This window comes from Amphiura filiformis, chromosome 4 (assembly GCF_039555335.1).
Source record: "Amphiura filiformis chromosome 4, Afil_fr2py, whole genome shotgun sequence".
NCBI lineage: Eukaryota > Metazoa > Echinodermata > Ophiuroidea > Amphilepidida > Amphiuridae > Amphiura > Amphiura filiformis.
This window is the reverse complement of record NC_092631.1, coordinates 19,905,148-19,925,527: the sequence shown is the minus strand read 5'-3', so window position 1 is coordinate 19,925,527 and position 20,380 is coordinate 19,905,148. Positions and strand designations below refer to the sequence as shown.

At 35.8% G+C, this 20,380-nt stretch overlaps 1 protein-coding gene across 1 annotated transcript in view; it reads right to left on the bottom strand.

Annotated features, from left to right (window-relative positions):
- Nucleotides 1-433: 433 nt before the first annotated feature.
- The window catches only part of LOC140150033 (uncharacterized), a 35,470-nt gene continuing 15,523 nt past the window's right edge, over nucleotides 434-20,380 (bottom strand). The window contains exons 9-14 of the mRNA XM_072172037.1: nucleotides 15,525-15,694; nucleotides 14,219-14,386; nucleotides 13,493-13,596; nucleotides 8,961-9,259; nucleotides 4,376-4,442; nucleotides 434-1,509 (exon numbers count right to left, since the gene is read on the bottom strand). Coding sequence (XP_072028138.1) covers nucleotides 936-1,509; nucleotides 4,376-4,442; nucleotides 8,961-9,259; nucleotides 13,493-13,596; nucleotides 14,219-14,386; nucleotides 15,525-15,694 — 1,382 coding nt within the window. The 3' untranslated portion in view covers nucleotides 434-935. The remainder of the gene's footprint in view (nucleotides 1,510-4,375; nucleotides 4,443-8,960; nucleotides 9,260-13,492; nucleotides 13,597-14,218; nucleotides 14,387-15,524; nucleotides 15,695-20,380) is intronic.

The window sequence follows — 20,380 nt, the reverse complement described above, 5'->3', positions numbered from 1 at the left end:
TAAAATCTAAAAGCTACACTTAGCCTAACTTAAACAAACTATAACACATGCACAATATTGCAACCAGTATAAAATAACTCTCCTGCAAAAATAAAGTTGCACGAAAAGTAACCGCATACAGAAAACCTAAAGACTTGAATTTACGATGTGTACATTAACCAGTGGCGGCCCAGCGGGGGACAGGGGGCATTCCTCCCATTTTTCTTGCCCCCACCCCCGGATTTGAACGATGGCTATAATTAATACTTTTTTGATTATATCGCCCTGCACTACAACATTCACGCGGTACCGATGCATTGAACAATATATGTCAAAGAAAGGCTGATCACTCACACCTGTAGGATTAGTATCTTTGAAAAGAGCGGTATTGTTTTCAATCTATGTTTGCTGACATACACCGGTGATTAGTGCAATCTGCTTATAATCTGCGATTTATTCAAAAATTGTATTCATCTATTGCTGTGGCAGTTAATCCGATTATGACGTCACTTTGACGGCGAATTCGCCCAATGTTGTTCAATTTTAGCAACATATTAATGCAATGTGCAAGCATTGTGCCATGTAAAACGCCATTATGTTCGAGTATCTTCAATGGGCATCTCATGAACCTAAACATAAACATAAATAACTATCACCAAAATATAAATTTGCACAAAAATATTTTTTGATATCGATTGTTTCTAAAGTCGAAAAAATATTTAAAACTGTAACATTGTGTGAGCTTCATTCTCTTAAAATAAAAAACAGACATTTCCTGTAGTTTAATCAATGCACTCCTTACTTACTGCTATAAGTAGTCTTTAATAACAATATATCGTGAACATTTAGTCAATGTTGGGGTTTTTGCAACAAAGCTTTGCATTTTGTCAGCATTGTCGTCTTCTTTTTGTTTGTTAATGAGAAATTCAGAACGTATCTTTAACTTTTTACGAGTATTAACGATACATTTGAGCTAGTTCATTTCTAGCTTCTAACGATGGACCATGTTTCACGTACAAAGAAAACTGACGATTCTGCAGTGACGATTCACCATCCTCATCCACATGATTATCGTCTGCCAGGGATGCAGACGATAATGGGATGTTGTTCGGTGATGGAGGCTTTTGATTTGCAGGGTTGTTATCGTCTTCACCCCTACGCTTGAGAGCTTTGACACATTCAAAATAAGGTGCTAATGCCATTCTAACATCATCTTGAAGGACGCAGAAGAAGACAAAGATACCAGTGCCTTGAAAAGCGTTAAAAAGGACGAACAACCAGCCGAATACTCTTGTAGCAGATTGTATGGCAAAGATACCAAAAAGCCATGTTAAACCAAGAAGTAGGGTAATGCCTATTGATTGACGTAATCTTCGCCATAGCTCAGGTGACTTGTGTTTTTGTACCTTTCCTTGTACACGGCATACGAGACTGCGCAGAATGAGTACAAAGACAATCAGGTTATGGGAAAGTACGACGGCGATGGGAATTGCCAACGAAAGGTACAGAGCTCCTTCTGAGACAAAACAGCTGAAATCAGAATAAAAATCCAGCAGGACAATATTGTTAAAAAAACATAATAGTCGTTCGTTCTCATAATTTTCTTTTTACATTTAGGCCTTTCTGGTGTCTAATATTACATCACTTTATGTGTCAACGTTAATATTCTGTTAAACTTTGACAACAAGGCGGCAAAACGATATTAATAATAAGGTCTATCTGCACTCTTATTTACTGCCATAATTAGTGATTTGTTAAATCAACCAATCTTTAAAAACAATATACCGGATTCGTGAAATGACTGTTTTAAAATCTTTAAAACACATATGGAAAGGTTTAGCTACAATATGGAAAGGTTTAGCTACAAAACACCTGAGCACACAATTTTGTCCAAGCAAGCAGTGCCTTGACTCTACACAGTCTGTGTTTACACCACACGGTTGGGTGTGATCATAAGAGCAGCTGTATGAGCTTATAGCTGGTGACTAGTGGGAAATACGGCATCTGTGATTGGTTTATGTCTAAACCCCGCATGTTCCCTTCATCCAATCAGAATTTCTTTTATATGGAACGAAAGCTAGCACTTCCTGCTAAAACACTTTTTTTCTCTACGTCAACAAATGACGCCGTTCAATGTTTATAGCAAGGCGAACGTGGTAAAGCGACCTCTTCAAGCACAATTTTGGACCAAAATGTAGGTTTTAAAAGTCAAAACCCCGAGTGATCCTTACAATATTTTTCAAATTTTATGTCATTAATTGAAAGAGCACACTAATATTGTCCATATACTAGATTCATTTCAATCAGCAATGGCCAATTCTCTTTAAATTGCAAATGTTACTATTTTCGCCTGTTTTATCAAACGATTGTAAATTCAATGAACAATGACTTTGCTTAAAGAGCACGTAGAAATTGATATGCATGGAATTTCAAACAATTAGGGTAGGTGATGAACGATTTAAGAAAGAAATTTTTTATTCTTTGCAACAGTCCCCTCCATATAGTAAAGTTAATTTTCAACATCATATGAAGGCAACATTTAACAATTAAAAAAATTAATTAGGTGATTTATAGGTGGCCTTAAGGGATCTGGAATGAGCGTTTTGAGCGTTTAGACAGTATTTTTTGTGGGACATGAGAGCACATCAGACGTATCGAATTGCGTTCTGACTACGCAGAATGTCTTTCTGATATCAAATAATTTTTATTTTTTGAAATTCATGATATACAGACTTGACATTTAATATGGAATACTTTTTCGCACAATTCCAAGACTGGTCTGGTAGAGGTCTGCATAAACGACACGGGCTAAATATTAATTGGGGGTGTGTCGTGAGATGATGTAAAATAATTGTTTGACAGAAAATGTGCTTTCCATTAGTTTACATTCTGGCGCTCATAATGTAGTGAATTAGCCTAAAATGGCGGATTTAAGGCGACTGAATTTGCTTTTTGTGGGGGTAAAATTTCTGAATTTGAGCCACATTATTCTGATATTATCAAATTCATTGAGGTTTGAGGCGATTTTACTAAACCTAAATACCAATAAGTGTTCGTCAGAACTGAAATGCACCTGTGATCTACCAGTTTTGAAAGTGGGAGGAGCTTTAAGAAATATGGCTCTTAAAAGTGGTATGCACTCAGAAAGTTTGAATGGTCCCCTGGGGCCAAATGTTATAAACTTACTGTACACAAAGAAACAGTGTGAGTTCATTGGACAACCATGAATCCACACAGTTGTTCTTGTACCATAAGTTTGCAACATTTGACCCCAGGGGCCATTCAATCTTTCTGAGTACGTACAGCCTTTAAGAGCCCCATTTTAAGATCCTCCTCTGTTCAAAAACTTGGTGCATTGTAAGTGATTTTCAGCTGTGATGAATGCCAATTACTGAAGAAGTTTAAGAAATATCACCTCAAACCCCTATAAATTTGATAATAACAGAATCATGTTGCATAAAGTCTGAAATTGTGTCCCCCCCACAAAGCTCAAATTCAGCCTCCCTAAATCCGCCATTTTAGGCAAATTCGCTACATTATGAGCACCATTATGTAAACATATGGAAAGCACATTTTCTATCAAACAATTATTTTGCACCATCTCCCGACACACCCGAATTAATATTTAGCCCGTGCGGTTTATGCAGCCCCCTTCCAGACCAGTCTTGGAATTTTGCGAAAAATATTCCATATTAAATGTCAAGTCTGTAATACACATTTTATGACAAATTATTAAAAATTGATATTTTTCACATTTTTGATATAATAACAGTCTTCGAAGTAAATTTTATAAATCTAATGATATATTCTTAAAGTGTATGTAGCTGGGACGATCAATTGAAAATTTTGACCTTTCATATTGAAGATATGGATTTTTTTTCCAAAAAGACCTAATTTTTTTGGTGTTTTGGGGAAAAAAATCCATATCTTCAATACAAAAGGTCAAACTTTTCAATTGAGCGTCGGCTTTTCATCCCACCTACATACACTTTAAGTATAAATCATCAGATTTATAAAGTTTACCTTCGAGTACTGTTAAATATCAAAAATATCAATTTTTAATCATTTGCCATAAAATGTGTATTACATTGCGAATTTCAAAAAATCTAAATTATTTAATATCAGAAGGACATTCTTCGTATTCAGAATGCAATTCGATATGTCTGATGTGCTCTAATGTCCCACAATAAATACCGTCCAAACGTTCATACCCCACCCCTTAAGTCAGTCCATAAAAACGATTTATCAACCATTCAGGGACTTGCAGCAAAGACGCTCACACTGGCTATCACAAAAACTCAAAAGGCCAGAAGGCCTCGTTTATGCAGACACGACAGTGGCCCAATATATTTGCAACATTGCAGGTCATTACGAAAGACAACAGCTGAATACATACTTTTCTAGACGTTCATATTTATCCCATCCAGCGCCTAGAGAAATTGACACAATTATTGCCGGTATTCCTGAGATACCTGCAATAAATAACACAGACATAACGTTACCTATTATAATACAAAATTTGAATATGCACTTCACAACTTGATTTCCCCCTGAGACTTTGAGGTGACAGATTGTCATACTTGAAAAAACAGAGACAATACATGACCCCAGGTGTGTCCATGAGTAACATATTGAAGAACCTGTTCAATCGTGTAGTTCCTAGAAAGTGAACTTTACCTGAGGTATTTGATTATTAAATATCGCCAGGTGCTGTGGGACTAAATTAGGTATTGACTTCTGACGTGTCATCACAATTTCAATTGTTTTTTGCCTGGCAGTATGCGCGCGCATCATATTTTGTTCAGGGCCCGTGGTTTTAAAACTCCCGCCACATAACAATACGGCTATTGAACAGTGTAGTGGTTGCATGCAGTTCGCTCAAGCATATCGATATACCAGTCCCTTACCTTTGTTGATAAACATTTTTCAATAATATATTGATTTAAATAATGAAAATCGATGTTATTTTTTTTTTGCTGCTTAGACCAACAATACCTAGTCTACCCTTAACGTTGCACTCAGATGAGCCTCCATTTTTCTATATCAATTAAATATTTACTACGACCAACTGGAATTCTGGACAGCCAGCTATTCCCAATACTAGTTTGCTTTAAAATAAAGACCAGGGCTGATATTCATAAAACCACGCTAGGCCTAGTTGACAGCTAAAATTGACTTTAGCAAGCTGCTAAGCCTAGCTGATTGCTAATTCTTATTCATAAAACCCAGTTAGAGTTAGCAACATTCTAAAATTTTGCCAAAACTTAGAGTTGATCTGGGGCAGCGCTAAGTCACTAGTTGACAACTAGTCTTAATGATTTTGAACTAAGTTTGACATGATTTATTGTTTTAATTTCATATTAACTGTTGTCAATTATGAAAAATAATGTTCTCAGAATATTCTGTTTCTGAGGTCTTCAGTGTGTTTTACACATAAGAAACTGTCTTAAAAATACACAACAAATTTAGGGTGAATGAATAAACATTGAACTAAGCCAGTATTGTTTAACCAAATTTGCACAAGAAAAATGATTATGATATAGCAAGTAATCTTTAGTTAAGCAGATATGTTCAATCGAAGCAATTCTGTTCAATTGTTTGATACGTAAAATATATATTTTGGAGACATGTTACCAATGTTCTCTTTGGTAAAGATGCATGACTTATTTTCAATAACAAATTATATGTCAATTTGATAAAGATAAATCATGCTTGGCTTTTGTCAGGACAACAAGCAAGATATATCATATGCTATTAAATTATCTAATATTATTTACACAGTGTTGCTCATGAAGCTAAATGAGCAGCGTTAAGTGGATGCATGTTGTTTTCTATTTGATGAAGCAATATAGTATGTATAGTATGTTTTTACAACAAACCAAGGACTTAACATGTATATGAACTTTACTTTAATTTAATTTGCCGTAACAACCTTGTAGGCCTATATAGCTTACAAAATACACATGTAATTTTATTAACGAAATCTCAATGAAGACCATCAGCAATGAGTCATTACATTTTGATCATTTTGACTGTGGTTCAGAGCTCAAGTATAATAGACATGTATTATATAAGCCTATTGTATTAGATGTTACACAACTGTTGAAGGCCATATCACCCAAAACACCCAAATAAGTTATCAGCTAAATATTTCTAGTTGATAGCTAGTTAGCAAAGTGTTTAGCAAGGTTTTATGAATAAGAAATTAGTTGATTGCTACGCAGCTATCAACTAGTGGATTTAGCATCTTTCTAAGCACTAGTTGGTTGCTAATTTAGCAAGGCTTTATGAATATCGGCCCTGAGCGCTAGCAGACCGTTAGTCCACTTGGCCCCTCAACATGTATACACTAAAGTTGCGTATAGTTTCGTATAGTTTGGTAATGTTTTATACATGTTCAGGGGCCAAAACAAATCTTCACAATATTCCACGATGTTTTCATCCTGGAACATGTATTAAACATTATAAAACCCTAAGAAACTATACATAACTTTAGTGTATATATGTTGATGGGCTAAGTGGAATTATGGTCTTCTGGCGCACAGGTCTTCTAATGTTACCGCAGCGTTAAGGGTACTTGCCCATCAGTTTCATTCAGGGGCGTGTTTGAAAAACGGCACAGCGCATTAGTAAAAAGAAGAAAAAATACTAACATTTTCACCGGGGTTCGAACCACTGCCAACTGCACTATGAATACTAAAGATACCTACTGTGCCACGGTGACTGTGGTTAACATTCGGCGATTTTCAAAGATATACATATCAACACGTTTCTAGTGTATTGAAAATCAGACTTTGGTAGGAATACGGTCATAGAAAGACTTATGACTCTACTTGTCTATTTGTTTTTCATCTAATACAAATTAATTTTGATGAATTGAACTGGTACGACTCTTAGCACTCGTGATAAACGACGATTAATTTAGTAATAATAAAATGAAAACGCTGGGTCATTCACGACGTCATTTGTAATTCATGTCAAAACCTGAGGAGGACCACACACATCCGTGTTGCATGTATACGTGCGCAATCGATACTGATGATCCAGACAATAGCGTTTGAATATACCGCCCTGCTTCAGTTAGCAGCCTGCACAACCGATTCTTTTGTTTGGCAAGGCTCACTCAGTCATTTAATGAGGCAATACAAACGATCGAATTTGGTGTTGAAATGAGCTAAATTTTTAGTTACACCTTTTCGATGTAAAATTAATTTTCTCGGCCAAATGAAAAGCAATCATTTTCATTTTTTCAGTAAATGTCAGGATACTGTATTTTTTTTCAAATTCTAGTGTTAAACTTAGGCGTGAAATTTAGTCATTTAGTGTAAGATTTTCGATTTTGATAGGCTTAAACTCTGTCCGCGAGCCTTTTTTGGATCAACCTTTTAGCTTTTCAAAGTAAGATAGTTCGCTAATGAAGGATTTTTCCCAACTTTCTAACGCACATCACCGTGAGCGATATATCATAGTTTTGTCAGAATTTCCGTTTTGATTTCACCATCTTTCACTGTCGGCTGAAAAAATTTCAAAATCAACACGTGAAATCTAAGGCGAGTACTAGCATTGTGGATCGATATCCCTGGGTTTAATAGGAATACCGGCATGGCTATAGTGTTGCCAGAACTTCAATATAGCAAAGAAATTCCCAGACCTATAGCGCTCCTACTGATCATGTTTAACCAGAACACCCAATTGGGGATTTAATCGCTGGTCGGGCAATTTGCTTTCAATGAAAAATTGACCTGGATAACAACAAAGGAAATATCGACTATTTCTTCTGGTTGCTCTCGAGATAAAAGTACTCACCATTACCTACTTTTACTTAGTTTGACATTTTCGGAGCTTGAATGGAAAAAAAGTAAAACAAAAACGGAAATTCTGTCAAAACTAGAACATATAGACCCACACGATGTGCTTTACAGAGGTGGGAAATATCTTTCTTTAGCAAACTATGTTAGTTTGAGACGCTAAAACATGAATTCCGTAAAAAGCTCGCAGGCGAATTCAAGGCCTATAAAAATCAAAAATATCACACTAAAAGACACAATTTGATGCTTAATTTTAACACCAGGATTTTAAAAAAATGTATATCCAAGCACCAAGTTTTTAACTGACATTACTGAAGAAAAAAAATATTGCTTTATATTTGACCGAGAAAATTAATTTCATAGCAAAAAGGTGTATCTATGAATTGTGCTGATTTTTACATGTATCGATCGACTTTTAGCGCGACTAAGCATTTCTAAAGAATTGGTTGTCCAGGCGGCTGACTGGCTTGACACATCCTGTCACTTGCGGGAAGATATACTATAATAGGCCTACCCTAATAGCTTACAATAGATGCCCCACCGTAAATAGCTCTCGTCATTGCCTCGCTGTGCCCGTTTATACTCGCACGGTACGCACTTTTGAACCATATTTTGTTCAAAAATGATAGGAAGGGACTGTTTTCAGCTAAAATGTTGGTTATCAGCAGATGCTTAATGATACCGGGAAGTGTTGCAGAAAGGTAAGCGTACTCTTTATTTATTCAAAATATCACATATCAATGAATTTAAATTGGAAATCCAAAAAGGAAATGTCAGGTCAAAATTCTCACCTTAGAATTATTGTGAAATAAAATCAAACCAAATTTAGGCTCCGCAAACAACGTCCAATTATTCCCATTGGTGTTTGATACACGTGCATATAATAAATTATGATTTGGGGCTAATTTGAGAAGAGTTAATGCCTCGAGTTTCAAAATACACCGAGTGATGTTTTTTGACCAAAAACATCGACAATTCAAGACTCTGTAAAAACAAATCAAGAATTTTCTGGGATAATTGCAACTAAGTATAATGAAAGTTATGATCTAAGCTACCAGATGCATCATTAATTTCCTGACTATGATATTTAGTTGTGGGAAAAGATTACTTTAATGTTTTGGCGGGAAATAATCCCAAAATTTCAACCAAAAAGAGCATGTAGCCTCAACTCACCCCAGGCACACGCACGTGCGTATTTGATAAAACTACTTGATTTCTGTCCAAAGATGATGACAAGTAGTTTATAAAGAAGCTGTGCTTCCACGCCCATCCACATTACCGTAGTAAGAGTAAAATAGTGCAAGAAGACGGCCGAAGTAATGCATTGCCAAGTTGCCATATCTGTCGGACATTTAGGATCATACGATGTGTGGTTGTCAATGGCGAAGATAATGATGAACGTTAGATAAAGGCAAAACAGAGAAAAGCACAAATGCATGTTTATCTGCCGAGGTTGAGATTGTCGAAGTTTTCTGCAAAACAAAAGTGCAAAAATAGTGTGAACACTGCAGTTATTAAAGGTCATATATTGCTCGGAAAATAATTTAAATTACAAATTAAATTTCTACCGGTGTTTTTATTTTATTTATTTATTTATTTTTAATTTGATTTTAATATGCAAATTACCATTATTTTAATTAAAATTGATGAAACATATCATTGATATTGTTGCCTTGTGTGATACAAAGTTGTTTCCACAGGCAAGGGCGTCGCTAGACCAATATGATTCGGGGGTTTACAGCATGTTTTGCCGACGGAAATATTTTGTGAATTGTAGACTCTTTTTTTTAGCCAGGATGGCGCTCAAGAATCTAAAAAGTGGGGAGGGGGGTTTTAAAATTATTAACTACTATAGTATTCACAATAGGTCTATAACAACAGCACAATTTTGTAACACATTAATATTTTATATGACTCTTGGAATTTACCGAAAATCACATAGGGGTCACTCCATATGAAATCAAGGAGTCGCCCCACCTGACCCCCTCAGATTTGCTTTATATTTTAGCCATATGTTGTACCTGTAAAAATATTAAAAACCTGCAAATTTGAGGTCTGTATCTCTTACGGATTTTCTGTGGCAGCCATTTAAAGTTGGAGTAGGGGGTCTAAATTTGGACCCAAAAGTTGCCCTTTAAACAAATTTCATCTTTGGGAGGCTGTGCCTTCTTTATAAAAAGAAAGAGAGGTCTGAACCTTTTGTACACACTAACTGCATGCCCAATTTGTCAAAAAATAAAATATAAAAAATTTCTGTAATTGCGTGTTGTGTCACGGGGTCATTAAATATGCAAGAAAAAATGTAATGTTTTGTAAACTGGCAAGTTTAGCCCCCCTAAATTCACATTTTTGGTCAGATTAATTATTTTTTGTTGTCACTGATGCTTTATATAGGATAAATACAATGCATATCCAAAAATTGAGGTCACAACTCATTTACATTTCGAACAGCGCCCTCACGAAGATGAAATTTATTGCAAATTCAACATTTTCAGGGCGCCCAAAGTCGATGGTCCACCTTCAAAATTTATAAAACATCACTTTTATATAACTACTAGTCTTAAATTACAACTATGCTAAGTCCCAGTAATTGTATAGGTTGACTTCATATAAAATGACAAGCCCAAAGTTGACCATTTTCTTATGATTGCATGTAGTGCAAATGTGCCGAATTCGGAAGGCTTGAAAGTCAAATTGGCCCCAATATTGAAAATAAAATGGAAATAAAAGTAAATAGGGCCAATAACTATGCATCTAGTCATTTATTTTCAATATTGTGGTCATTTTGACTTTTAAACCTTCCGAATTCGGCACATTTGCAGTACATGCAATCATAAGAAAATGGTCAACTTTGGGCTTGTCGTTTTATATGAAGTCAATCTATAAAATTACTGGGATTGCGCAAAGTTGCAATTTAAGACTAGTAGTCATATAAAAGTGATGTTTTATAAATTTTGAAGGTTGACCACATCGACTTTGGGCCCCCTGAAAATGGTGAATTTGCATTAATTTTCATCTTCGCGAGGGCGCTGTTGGAAATGTAAATAAATGGTCACCTCAATGTCTTGGATATGCATTGTATTTGTCCTATATATCGCATCAGTGACAACAAAAACAATTAATCCGACAAAAAATGTGAATTTAGGGGGGCTAAACTTGCCAGTATACAAAACATTACATTTTTTTGCATATTTAATGACCCTGTGACACAACGCGCAATTACAGACATTTATTTTTTTTACTTGTTGACAAATTGGACATGCAATTAGTGTGTATACAAGGTTTCAGACCTCTCTCTCTTTTTATTAGGAAGGTACAGGCTCCCAAAGATGAAATTTATTCAAAGGGCAACTTTTGGGTCCAAATTTAGATCCCCCTACTCCAACTGTAAATGGCTACCATAGAAAATCTGTATATATTGAAAATGAAATGGAAATAAAAGTAAATAGGGCCAATAACTACTCATCTAATCATTTATTTTCAATATTGGGGCCAATTTGACTTTTAAGCCTTCCAAATTCGGCACATTTGCAATACATGCAATCATAAGAAAATGGTCAACTTTGGGCTTGTCATTTTATATGAAGTCAACCTATACAATTACTGGGACTTAGCAAAGTTGTAATTTAAGACTAGTAGTTATATAAAAGTGATGTTTTATAAATTTTGAAGGTGGACCACATCGACTTTGGGCCCCCTGAAAATGTTGAATTTGCAATAAATTTCATCTTCGTGAGGGCGCTGTTCGAAATGTAAATGAGTTGTGACCTCAATTTTTTGGATATGCATTGTATTTATCCTATATAAAGCATCAGTGACAACAAAAAATAATTAATCTGACCAAAAATGTGAATTTAGGGGGGCTAAACTTGCCAGTTTACAAAACATTACATTTTTTCTTGCATATTTAATGACCCCGTGACACAACGCGCAATTACAGATTTTTTTTATGTTTGATTTTTTGACAAATTGGGCATGCAGTTAGTGTGTATACAAAGTTTCAGACCTCTCTTTCTTTTTATAAAGAAGGCACAGACTCCCAAAGATGAAATTTATTTAAAGGGTAACTTTTGGGTCCAAATTTAGACCCCCTACTCTAACTTTAAATGGCTGCCACAGAAAATCCGTAAGAGCTACAGACCTCAAATTTGCAGGTTTTTAATATTTTTACAGGTACAACACATGACTAAAATATAAAGCAAATCTGAGGGGGTCAGGTGGGGCGACTCCTTGATTTCATATGGAATGACCCATAGATTTGACTATATTTACCGACAATCATATGTGATGCGATCAAGCAAAATCAGTCGGAACTCGGAAATATTAAATTTTGTGTTTCTTATAGAATATTAAAAGGCATTTACAAAGCTGCATTTGCAAAAATCCCCATTAAAATTAAACAACCAGTTCCAAAGATATGAGCAATTAAAGAGTTTCCAAAGCAAAAGGAAACAAAAGGAAATATTTAGTTTGTTTGGCTATATCTCAAAATCAATATTTCCGAGTTCCGACTGATTTTGCTTGATCGCATCACATTATGGTTTTAACGACAACAGTCAATTTTGGCCGACAAAATTGTGTATTGGGGGGGTCACACACATTGGTTGTACCTCTTTACAGTAGTGCGTGACTATGAACACGCTATGAAGTTACTGAAGAATACTAGAGAACATTTAATATTTACGCAGGGGAGTGAGAGTTTTAAGGGGGTAATCCGATTTTCTTTGGGGGGGTCTTGAGGGGTGAATCTGAGGGAGGCATATTAAGTTTACAAGTGGAGAAAAGGGAAAACAGGGAGGGAATCCAAAATTGTGAGCGACCGCGAGGGGGGAAAACTCATCTCGATTTTTTGTCAAAACGCCCACTACCCCTGGCATAAATATTGAACGGACCCTTAGCCATTAAACAACCCATTCCATTCTAAACAGGTTTATTTTGTATCAGTCTCGTTTAAACAAACTATTCCCTTCATTGTTTTGTGCTAAAATATGTTTCATTATAGAATATTTTTACCAGGTGGCATCCTGGGAAAATATCCCATGATAATAACATGTCCCTCAATCTGTCATCTTGACACTGTTATATCGTTTCTGTTGGTTTATCAAATGTTTATTGCATATGTGACCGTTCACGGCGAATGAGCCGTAAATTCCTCCCCCGGTCAATTTTGTTTTATTTCGTGTTTAAAAAATAAACATCATAAACTTAAAAAGATATCCAGAAGCGGGGTTATGGTTTGTTAAACTTTGCTCCTTCAACAAAATTATAGCTTTTGTCGTTTCTACATGTGTCTCCTTTTCCACATTGCTGGCAATAAATATCAAACAGTCATAATTGGCGGTCATTTCAAATCATCCCCAAGTCAACGAGGTTTAAGAAAGTTATCTCATTGTTAATTGTTGGTTATGCATACCTATACAAAATACAATGCCTGGTAACCCACCACCTGAACAGGATTTAGCAAAAGCAAACAAAGACCAGAGCTATTAAAAGTTCTATAGCCATCTAAGGTAGAAGCTTATTATCCACTTCAACAATAGGAAAATTGATTAGTGTTTCACTATCAAAATGAGATCGATGTCGGGCCAGCTTAAGTTACCGATGAATACGTCCTTCGTACACATTTTACACCGTAACTCAGAATACAATTTAGGGAATTTACGGCTCATTTGTGCTGCCGGGTCACATATGATCTATCTACGTACTTGAAGCGGGAGAAGATAGCCAACATGATAAGAACAGATGTCAAGGATAACGAACATCCGACGATGCTAACTATATCTATGACTGGGTCTCTAATCGATATACCCTGTAAAAATAAAAAGGAGATATTACACAATAGCTGAATTTCATTTGGGGTTTTGACGGCAACAAATACATACAACTTCCAGGAAGTAATTTTAGAAGCGACTTTAGGCGTAATAACGCATTCCCTATTTTACGACTGGGTCTTGCTATAGTCAAACAGTGCCCCTGTCATGGTACTATCTGTCACGTTCTTTCAACAAGTCTCGGTTCTCAGACAGTAATTTCGGGACGTACGCCTGGTTCCTAGACATTTTGGACAGGTTTGTCTAGGTCATATAAATTCAATAGCGCCGTAACATTCCTAATTGGTGGTAATATAACAACACTCTCAACAAGCCAGTCCAGCTCAGCAGACACGGGGCCGGGATCTTCCAAGACTTTACGATCTGTCTTCTAGAAACACATCCAAGTGTGAAGAAGACAGTCAGCCAGTCATTACTGCATGAGGGTGGTAACAGTTAGTTACCGAAAATATTAACAGTAAATATTTTATTTATTTGCCTTCAGTTTCCGTTGACAATAAATTTTTAAGTTTTCTTGGTTAACTATCTCAGTCTTTTCTTTTAGACATGACAGCTTCCCAAAGCGTACATTTTCTCACAAATATAATAGAGACAACTTACAGCAATAGCAGCAAAATTGGCGAAGTGATAACATTGGCATACCACTCTGCCATTCCTAAATTCCACAAACTCACATCCTTCTTCTGACCAATCACCAATACCATCATTAAGAAAAAAATCCCAAGTTACACATCTTGTACTGTTGACGTTCGAATCGGTAATACAACGCTGTAGAAAAATATAAAAGTGGGGCACAGTTTGGATTAGCCATAGGAAGCGTCGGATAAATTTTCCAGGCACTTTGGACCATGCAGCCTGTTTTTATTTCTAAAAATTGGTACAAAATTATCTCAATTTGGATAAAAATCGGAAACTTTCTGATATAATCTGATACAAATTAATGGAGGTTAACGCGTGGTAGTATTTCGCAGCTTTGGGCCGAATTACTAGTACTAGTCGGACCTCGAATTAAAAAAACAAGTCCGGGAAACTATATAATGCATAAGTAGCATGTGGTCCAAACAGGTTTAATCCCGCATTTTTGGTCAAATATATACGGTGATACATAGTTATGCAATGACTTATGTGATAATTTATGCAAATAAAATTAAGCGACGAAACGTAAGCGAAAAATAGTCGAATAAAATAATACGGTGAAAATTATACTTTTTAAGGGGGTACTACACCCCTCGATAAATTTTCTCAAAAACTAGTAACACAGTTGTAACAAAAGTTATGTATATTATAGGGGCAAGGAATCCAATTACTACACTGGAATTTCAGTGACCCAAGACAAGCGGTTTGTTATTTATGATAAGAAATAAGGTACCGCTAGGATGTACCTCGTTTCCTATCATATATACTGAACCTCTTGTCTTGAGTCACTGAAATTTCAGTGTAGTAATTGAATTCCTTGCCCCAATAATATACATAACTTTTGTTACCAGTGTGTTATTATTTTTTGAGAAAAATGCAAAAACAGTCACAAATATACCACCGGGGTGTAGTACCCCCTTAACGAGCACATGCTCTGTCACCCAAAGATCCCCTATTTTTCCATTTCATCTGTCACCCAAAGACCCTTATTTTTCAACTTGAACAGCAACTTTCATTTATCACTGATTTTGTTACTTATTAATTTTTTTGAAATTACCCCATGTTTTGTTCCATTTTGCTCTCACCGAATGCTCCTTACTGTGAAAGTGTCAGCCCTTTACCTATATCCATTTCAGTGACACCCAACCCCAACCCCTCCCCGGAATAATATCATTCGATGAAAAATACGAGCATAAAATCGTTAAGTTTCTGACCACATTAAACGCTATATATGCGAAGGAAGCAAAAAATTACATAATTATAAAAATACCTTGAACGGAGTCATTTCAATTTGCAATGGCTCGGTTACATCGGTCGTGTTTACTCCTGATACATCGGCGGAAAGTACAGCTCCAACGACAGCCAGATCATCCGATTGGGAAATGTTTTGTGATACGAAAAGAGTGTCAGATTGGAATACCAGGAAACTAACGTTAACCCCTGAAAGCAATGACATTTCTCTTCATTACCACAGTTTGTATTCATTAATAACAGCGTTCACTTTGAATTTTTTTTTTTATTATTATAATGTATATAGAGGTTTTTTATTTATGCTCGTGTAACGGGGCATAGATATTTTATTAATGTTGTGTTTAGCCATCGGCTTCTCCTTCACCCCCCTCCTCCTCTCCACCTTCTTCTCAAGACCACTTTTTTACACTCCTCTAGCTCAAGAACCAAAGTAGCCTCGGCGCCCATATTTGGTATACTAATGGCCCATGAAATTGCAGAGGGTACCTTTGACCCCAGAGGTCAAAGGTCATAGGCTACAGGGGGAAATGTGTGTAAAATTTCAAATAGCTCTAGCTCAAGAACTACATCACCCACATGGTTCATACTTGGTACAATGATGACCCATGCCCCTTAGATATTCCTGTGATAGCCTCGACCCCAGAGGCCAAAGTTCATGAGCTACAGGGAGCAATATGTATATGGTCAATTCCAGCCAAAGCGGGCCAAAATTCTCTCTGGGGGCCATTTTGAAAATGTTTTCCTTTTCAATTCTAGACCTATCAAATGAGACGATCATGTCTAGTGAATCATCAGGTGGAAGTGCCATCGGATTGAAAAATAACTTTTCTTGCTAGACCAAATAAAGTGTTAAATGCGCATATGCATGTTACCCACGAATTCAAGCATTTTTCACCTGTTGTACGCCATAAAATTTCACTTTCTTTAATATCTTTCAATATTTTATGTGTGACTCATATACACTAGAAATCGGTGAAGACTTTGAACGTAAAATATAATTTTATTACATATATCTACAAAGAAATATTTTGGTTATTACAAATTTTAAGAAAGAACCAGGTGTACAGTTAAGATTGTGTCAATTCTTCGAACTCTTTCCAAAGTGGCTGTCATTAAACATTACTGTATTATTTCGAAAGATTAGAATAAATGCTTCATATAAATATAAAGTTAGATTTTGTATCTCGTCGCAGGATGAGGATCTCGGATGGATTCGTGGGTAACAGCGTCTGGAAAATAGCAATTCCTATTAATTTTTTAATAAAAAAAAATACTTTTCCCTATGTCAATAATTCAGGCTGCAATGGCACTAAAATGAATTTTAATCAAAATACAGACTACATGGAATATTTAGAATGGATCATTATGGCATTTTGGGTATACAAATTTTGAGAATAATGAAGTTGCCAAATTCAAATAGACAGAGCAAACAGTTTTATATTATTATTTTAGTAAAATCATTCCATATTTTCATGCAGCAATATTCTATTAACTCGTGTTTGACAGTTCCTATGAACTAAAACACGGTCAATACGTTGTTAACTATAATTTAAGTAGGGATTCGTGGGTAACCAAAATGTTCGTGGGTAACACATATTTGAAGGTATGTATTGGTAAGCGGCAAAATAGAAAATATTACAGAAGTTTGGAAACCACCATGCGGTTATTCCTCCATTGTGTTTCAATGATTCTCGTTTCTCTAACCAATTGTATTTACCCAAAAAATGGTAATTTAGGATAATCAATCAAAACTTCATGATGCAGCTTCAGTATACCTTCAAGAGGACGCTATTAAACAGGACTGTTTTGGAACCTATTTCGCATGTTTTCAAAATGTTAAGATGCATAAGAAACATATAATTTACGAGTAAATCCTTGGATTCGTGGGTAACGCCGAATTCGTGGGTAAAGCTATAAGTACTATAGTACCGTTTGGGGTTTGCGTTTCTTAGGTGTATAAACTGTAAGTACTGTCAAAATTATAGCATACCCATGGCTTGAATATGTGCTGATTTAAACTTAAAATAAACAATCTCCTTATTTTTCAAGGTTAGCATCTAGTCGGGATTCGTGGGTAACAAAAGTTTAAACCGTCGTAGATTTTTTTTTAAAGCGGTGAACGTATTTTTACGATTTACAATTTTAAGCGCTTGTCAAACTAAATTCAGTGTCCAAAGTCATTAAATGTTAATTTAAGTTATGGCAATTATATTTGCTGGACTCGTGGGTAACAGTTGATACGTGGGTAACGTCAAATTTGATTTTATGGAATTTTATGGGTAAAACGTATTTGCATAAAATAATCACTTGGACCTCAGAATTGTAGAACGAAACTTCGTTTCATGATATAGTCATTTATGGCATATTCACTTAACATTTTCAGAACGATCATTTTATTTTTGATACGCGGGTAACAAAATTATTAGCCAAATTGACTTAATGGCCTCTAGAGTCCACAAACTTTTGTGGAATTCAATCGTTTTACATATGATGAGAGATCATGCAAACGTCTTTCTAACGGTAATAATTTCATTTTGATTGAAGGACATCAATGACATAAATGGTGCTTTATCTTTGAATTCGTGGGTAACGCCAATTCATTTAAGCTATCATAACTTGTCCCCTGGTATGACTTGCTAGTAAAGGCCTATATGCACAAAGAGAGCACATTGGACGTGACATGATATGCTCCATCAATAACGTGATTTCCTTTATTAATGACATTGTAAAGTGGAAAGTTAACATAGAGAGAATTTTGTCCCGCTTTCGCTGGAATTGACCATATAATTTAGCTAATTAGCATAAAAATACTAAAATCTTTTTCAAAGTGTATCGTCATTGGTACCAAAATGTAGCAAATTTCATGTGCAACAACTGAGCTTTATTTTTCATTGGACGCTTTGGTTTTGAGTTATATGCAAATTAGGTAATTAGCATAAAAATTGTCAAATCTTATCGACAACATTTCATGTGCATTTAGGAGCTTTATATTTCATTGGACGCTTCTATTTTGAGTTATATGCAAATTAGCTAATTAGCATAGAAAATACTTAAATGTTGTCTAAAGTGTATTGTCATTGGTACCAAAATGTGGCAAATTTCATGTGCAACAACTGAGCTTTATTTTTCATTGGACGCTTTGGTTTTGAGTTATATGCAAATTAGGTAATTAGCATAAAAATTGTCAAATCTTGCCCAAGTGTATCGACGTTGGGTTAAGGGTGTTGTGCTGCTTTAAGTAGATGTCATGGTGGATTGGGGTGTCGTGGTGGGTTTCGGTCGTGAAGGGGTGTTAGGGTGGGCTTTTGGGTGTCATGGTAGGTTAAGGTTTGCTAGGGTGGAAGACACGGGCATAGATATTCGTGTTTGCTCAAACACAGCTGTGCCATCTAGTCTGTTATTGCCGTTGTCTTTCAACGGGGTTGACGATGTTTGCAGTCTTTGTAAAAGTATTTTTCACAACTTTATCAAATATCAGCCGCTATAAATTTTACTTCACTCTAGTCCAATGTACAGTATAGGTTATATTAATAAATGCGCTATTATAAATACGCACGTGACCACCTCCGAGCTGCCATAACAGCTTATAGACAGTAAGTCTCGAAGTGACCGTCAACATAGCGGGTGATCTTCCTATATATACATGAGACTGCTGTGCAGCAAAATTGTCTATTTTGTACAACTTTGTGATTATATTGTAAACGTTTCCGTCGTTGAATATTTTTTTCCGTCGTCAAATACTTTCAAAATGTTGTTTTTGACAACATATTACAAATTCAGAATTAGAAAATGTGTAATAATTTTGCAATTCAATTAATACTTAAATTTGATGATATTTAGCTACAGAGTTCCTATCCCTTTCTGTATATAGTGGTCTTGCTGGTCTTGGTATGTCGTGTGTCCATGGGTCACGTGCGTATTTATAAATATAACCGAAGTACACTCTTGTAATTGGGCTAGGCCTCTGATTGAATATGATTGGTAAAAAACTGGAAAATGGAAACATTCTGTAAAAAAATATTTCTAACATACGAGTATTGTATGAATGATATGGTTGATTTAGGGATTCAATCATGTTTCACCGTTGTTCATCACCGATTAACAACGATGCGTCCGCGTCGTCTGAGTGGTTTACTTCGCGAGGGCGAAGTAAACCACGCAGACGCGCCGGATGCGAGTTGTTAACGCGGCTGTGTACTCAAGACGTTGTTTCTTTCGCAAAATTGAGTTTTTTTTATATTTGTTACTTTGTTATGTTTTTTATAAATACAAGGAAAGAAAATCCAGATTTATAAACTCCAACTGCGCTATTTTATGGATTTTATTTTACTATTTCATTCGTGTTTGCAATTTTAAAAGAGAGAAAATCTTTGTGGTGTCAGCGAGGTACACGCGCGCAACAACGCATCGCGCTGCGTATCGCGCAATTTGTTAACGCACAGATACGCTACGCATACGCGACGCTTATCTGCATGCGTGGCGCATCCTTTGGAAACACTAATTTCAAGTGGTCAAATGGCTCCGTTTTAGCTGATAAAATGTGGGTTTTTCAAGTTCTTTCCCTCGATTTGAATATCAAGTTATGAATGGATTTCGCTCAAACTTCTCAACGGGCTGTGGATTTACCCGATGTTCACGTAATATAAGGTAGAAAAACGAAAACTGCCGCATTCTCCTGTGAGATTCGATGAAAGGGCAAAATGTGACCACTTTAAACTTCAACGGCCATTATTTCAATGTTCATTTTCTCGGTAAAATGACGATTTAGGTACACGATAACTCAATAAATGCAGCATCTATAGGTAAGCAAATATGATCATCGTAAAAAGCATGATCGACTCAAGAAACGGTTTTCTCATTTTTTTATATTTTTGT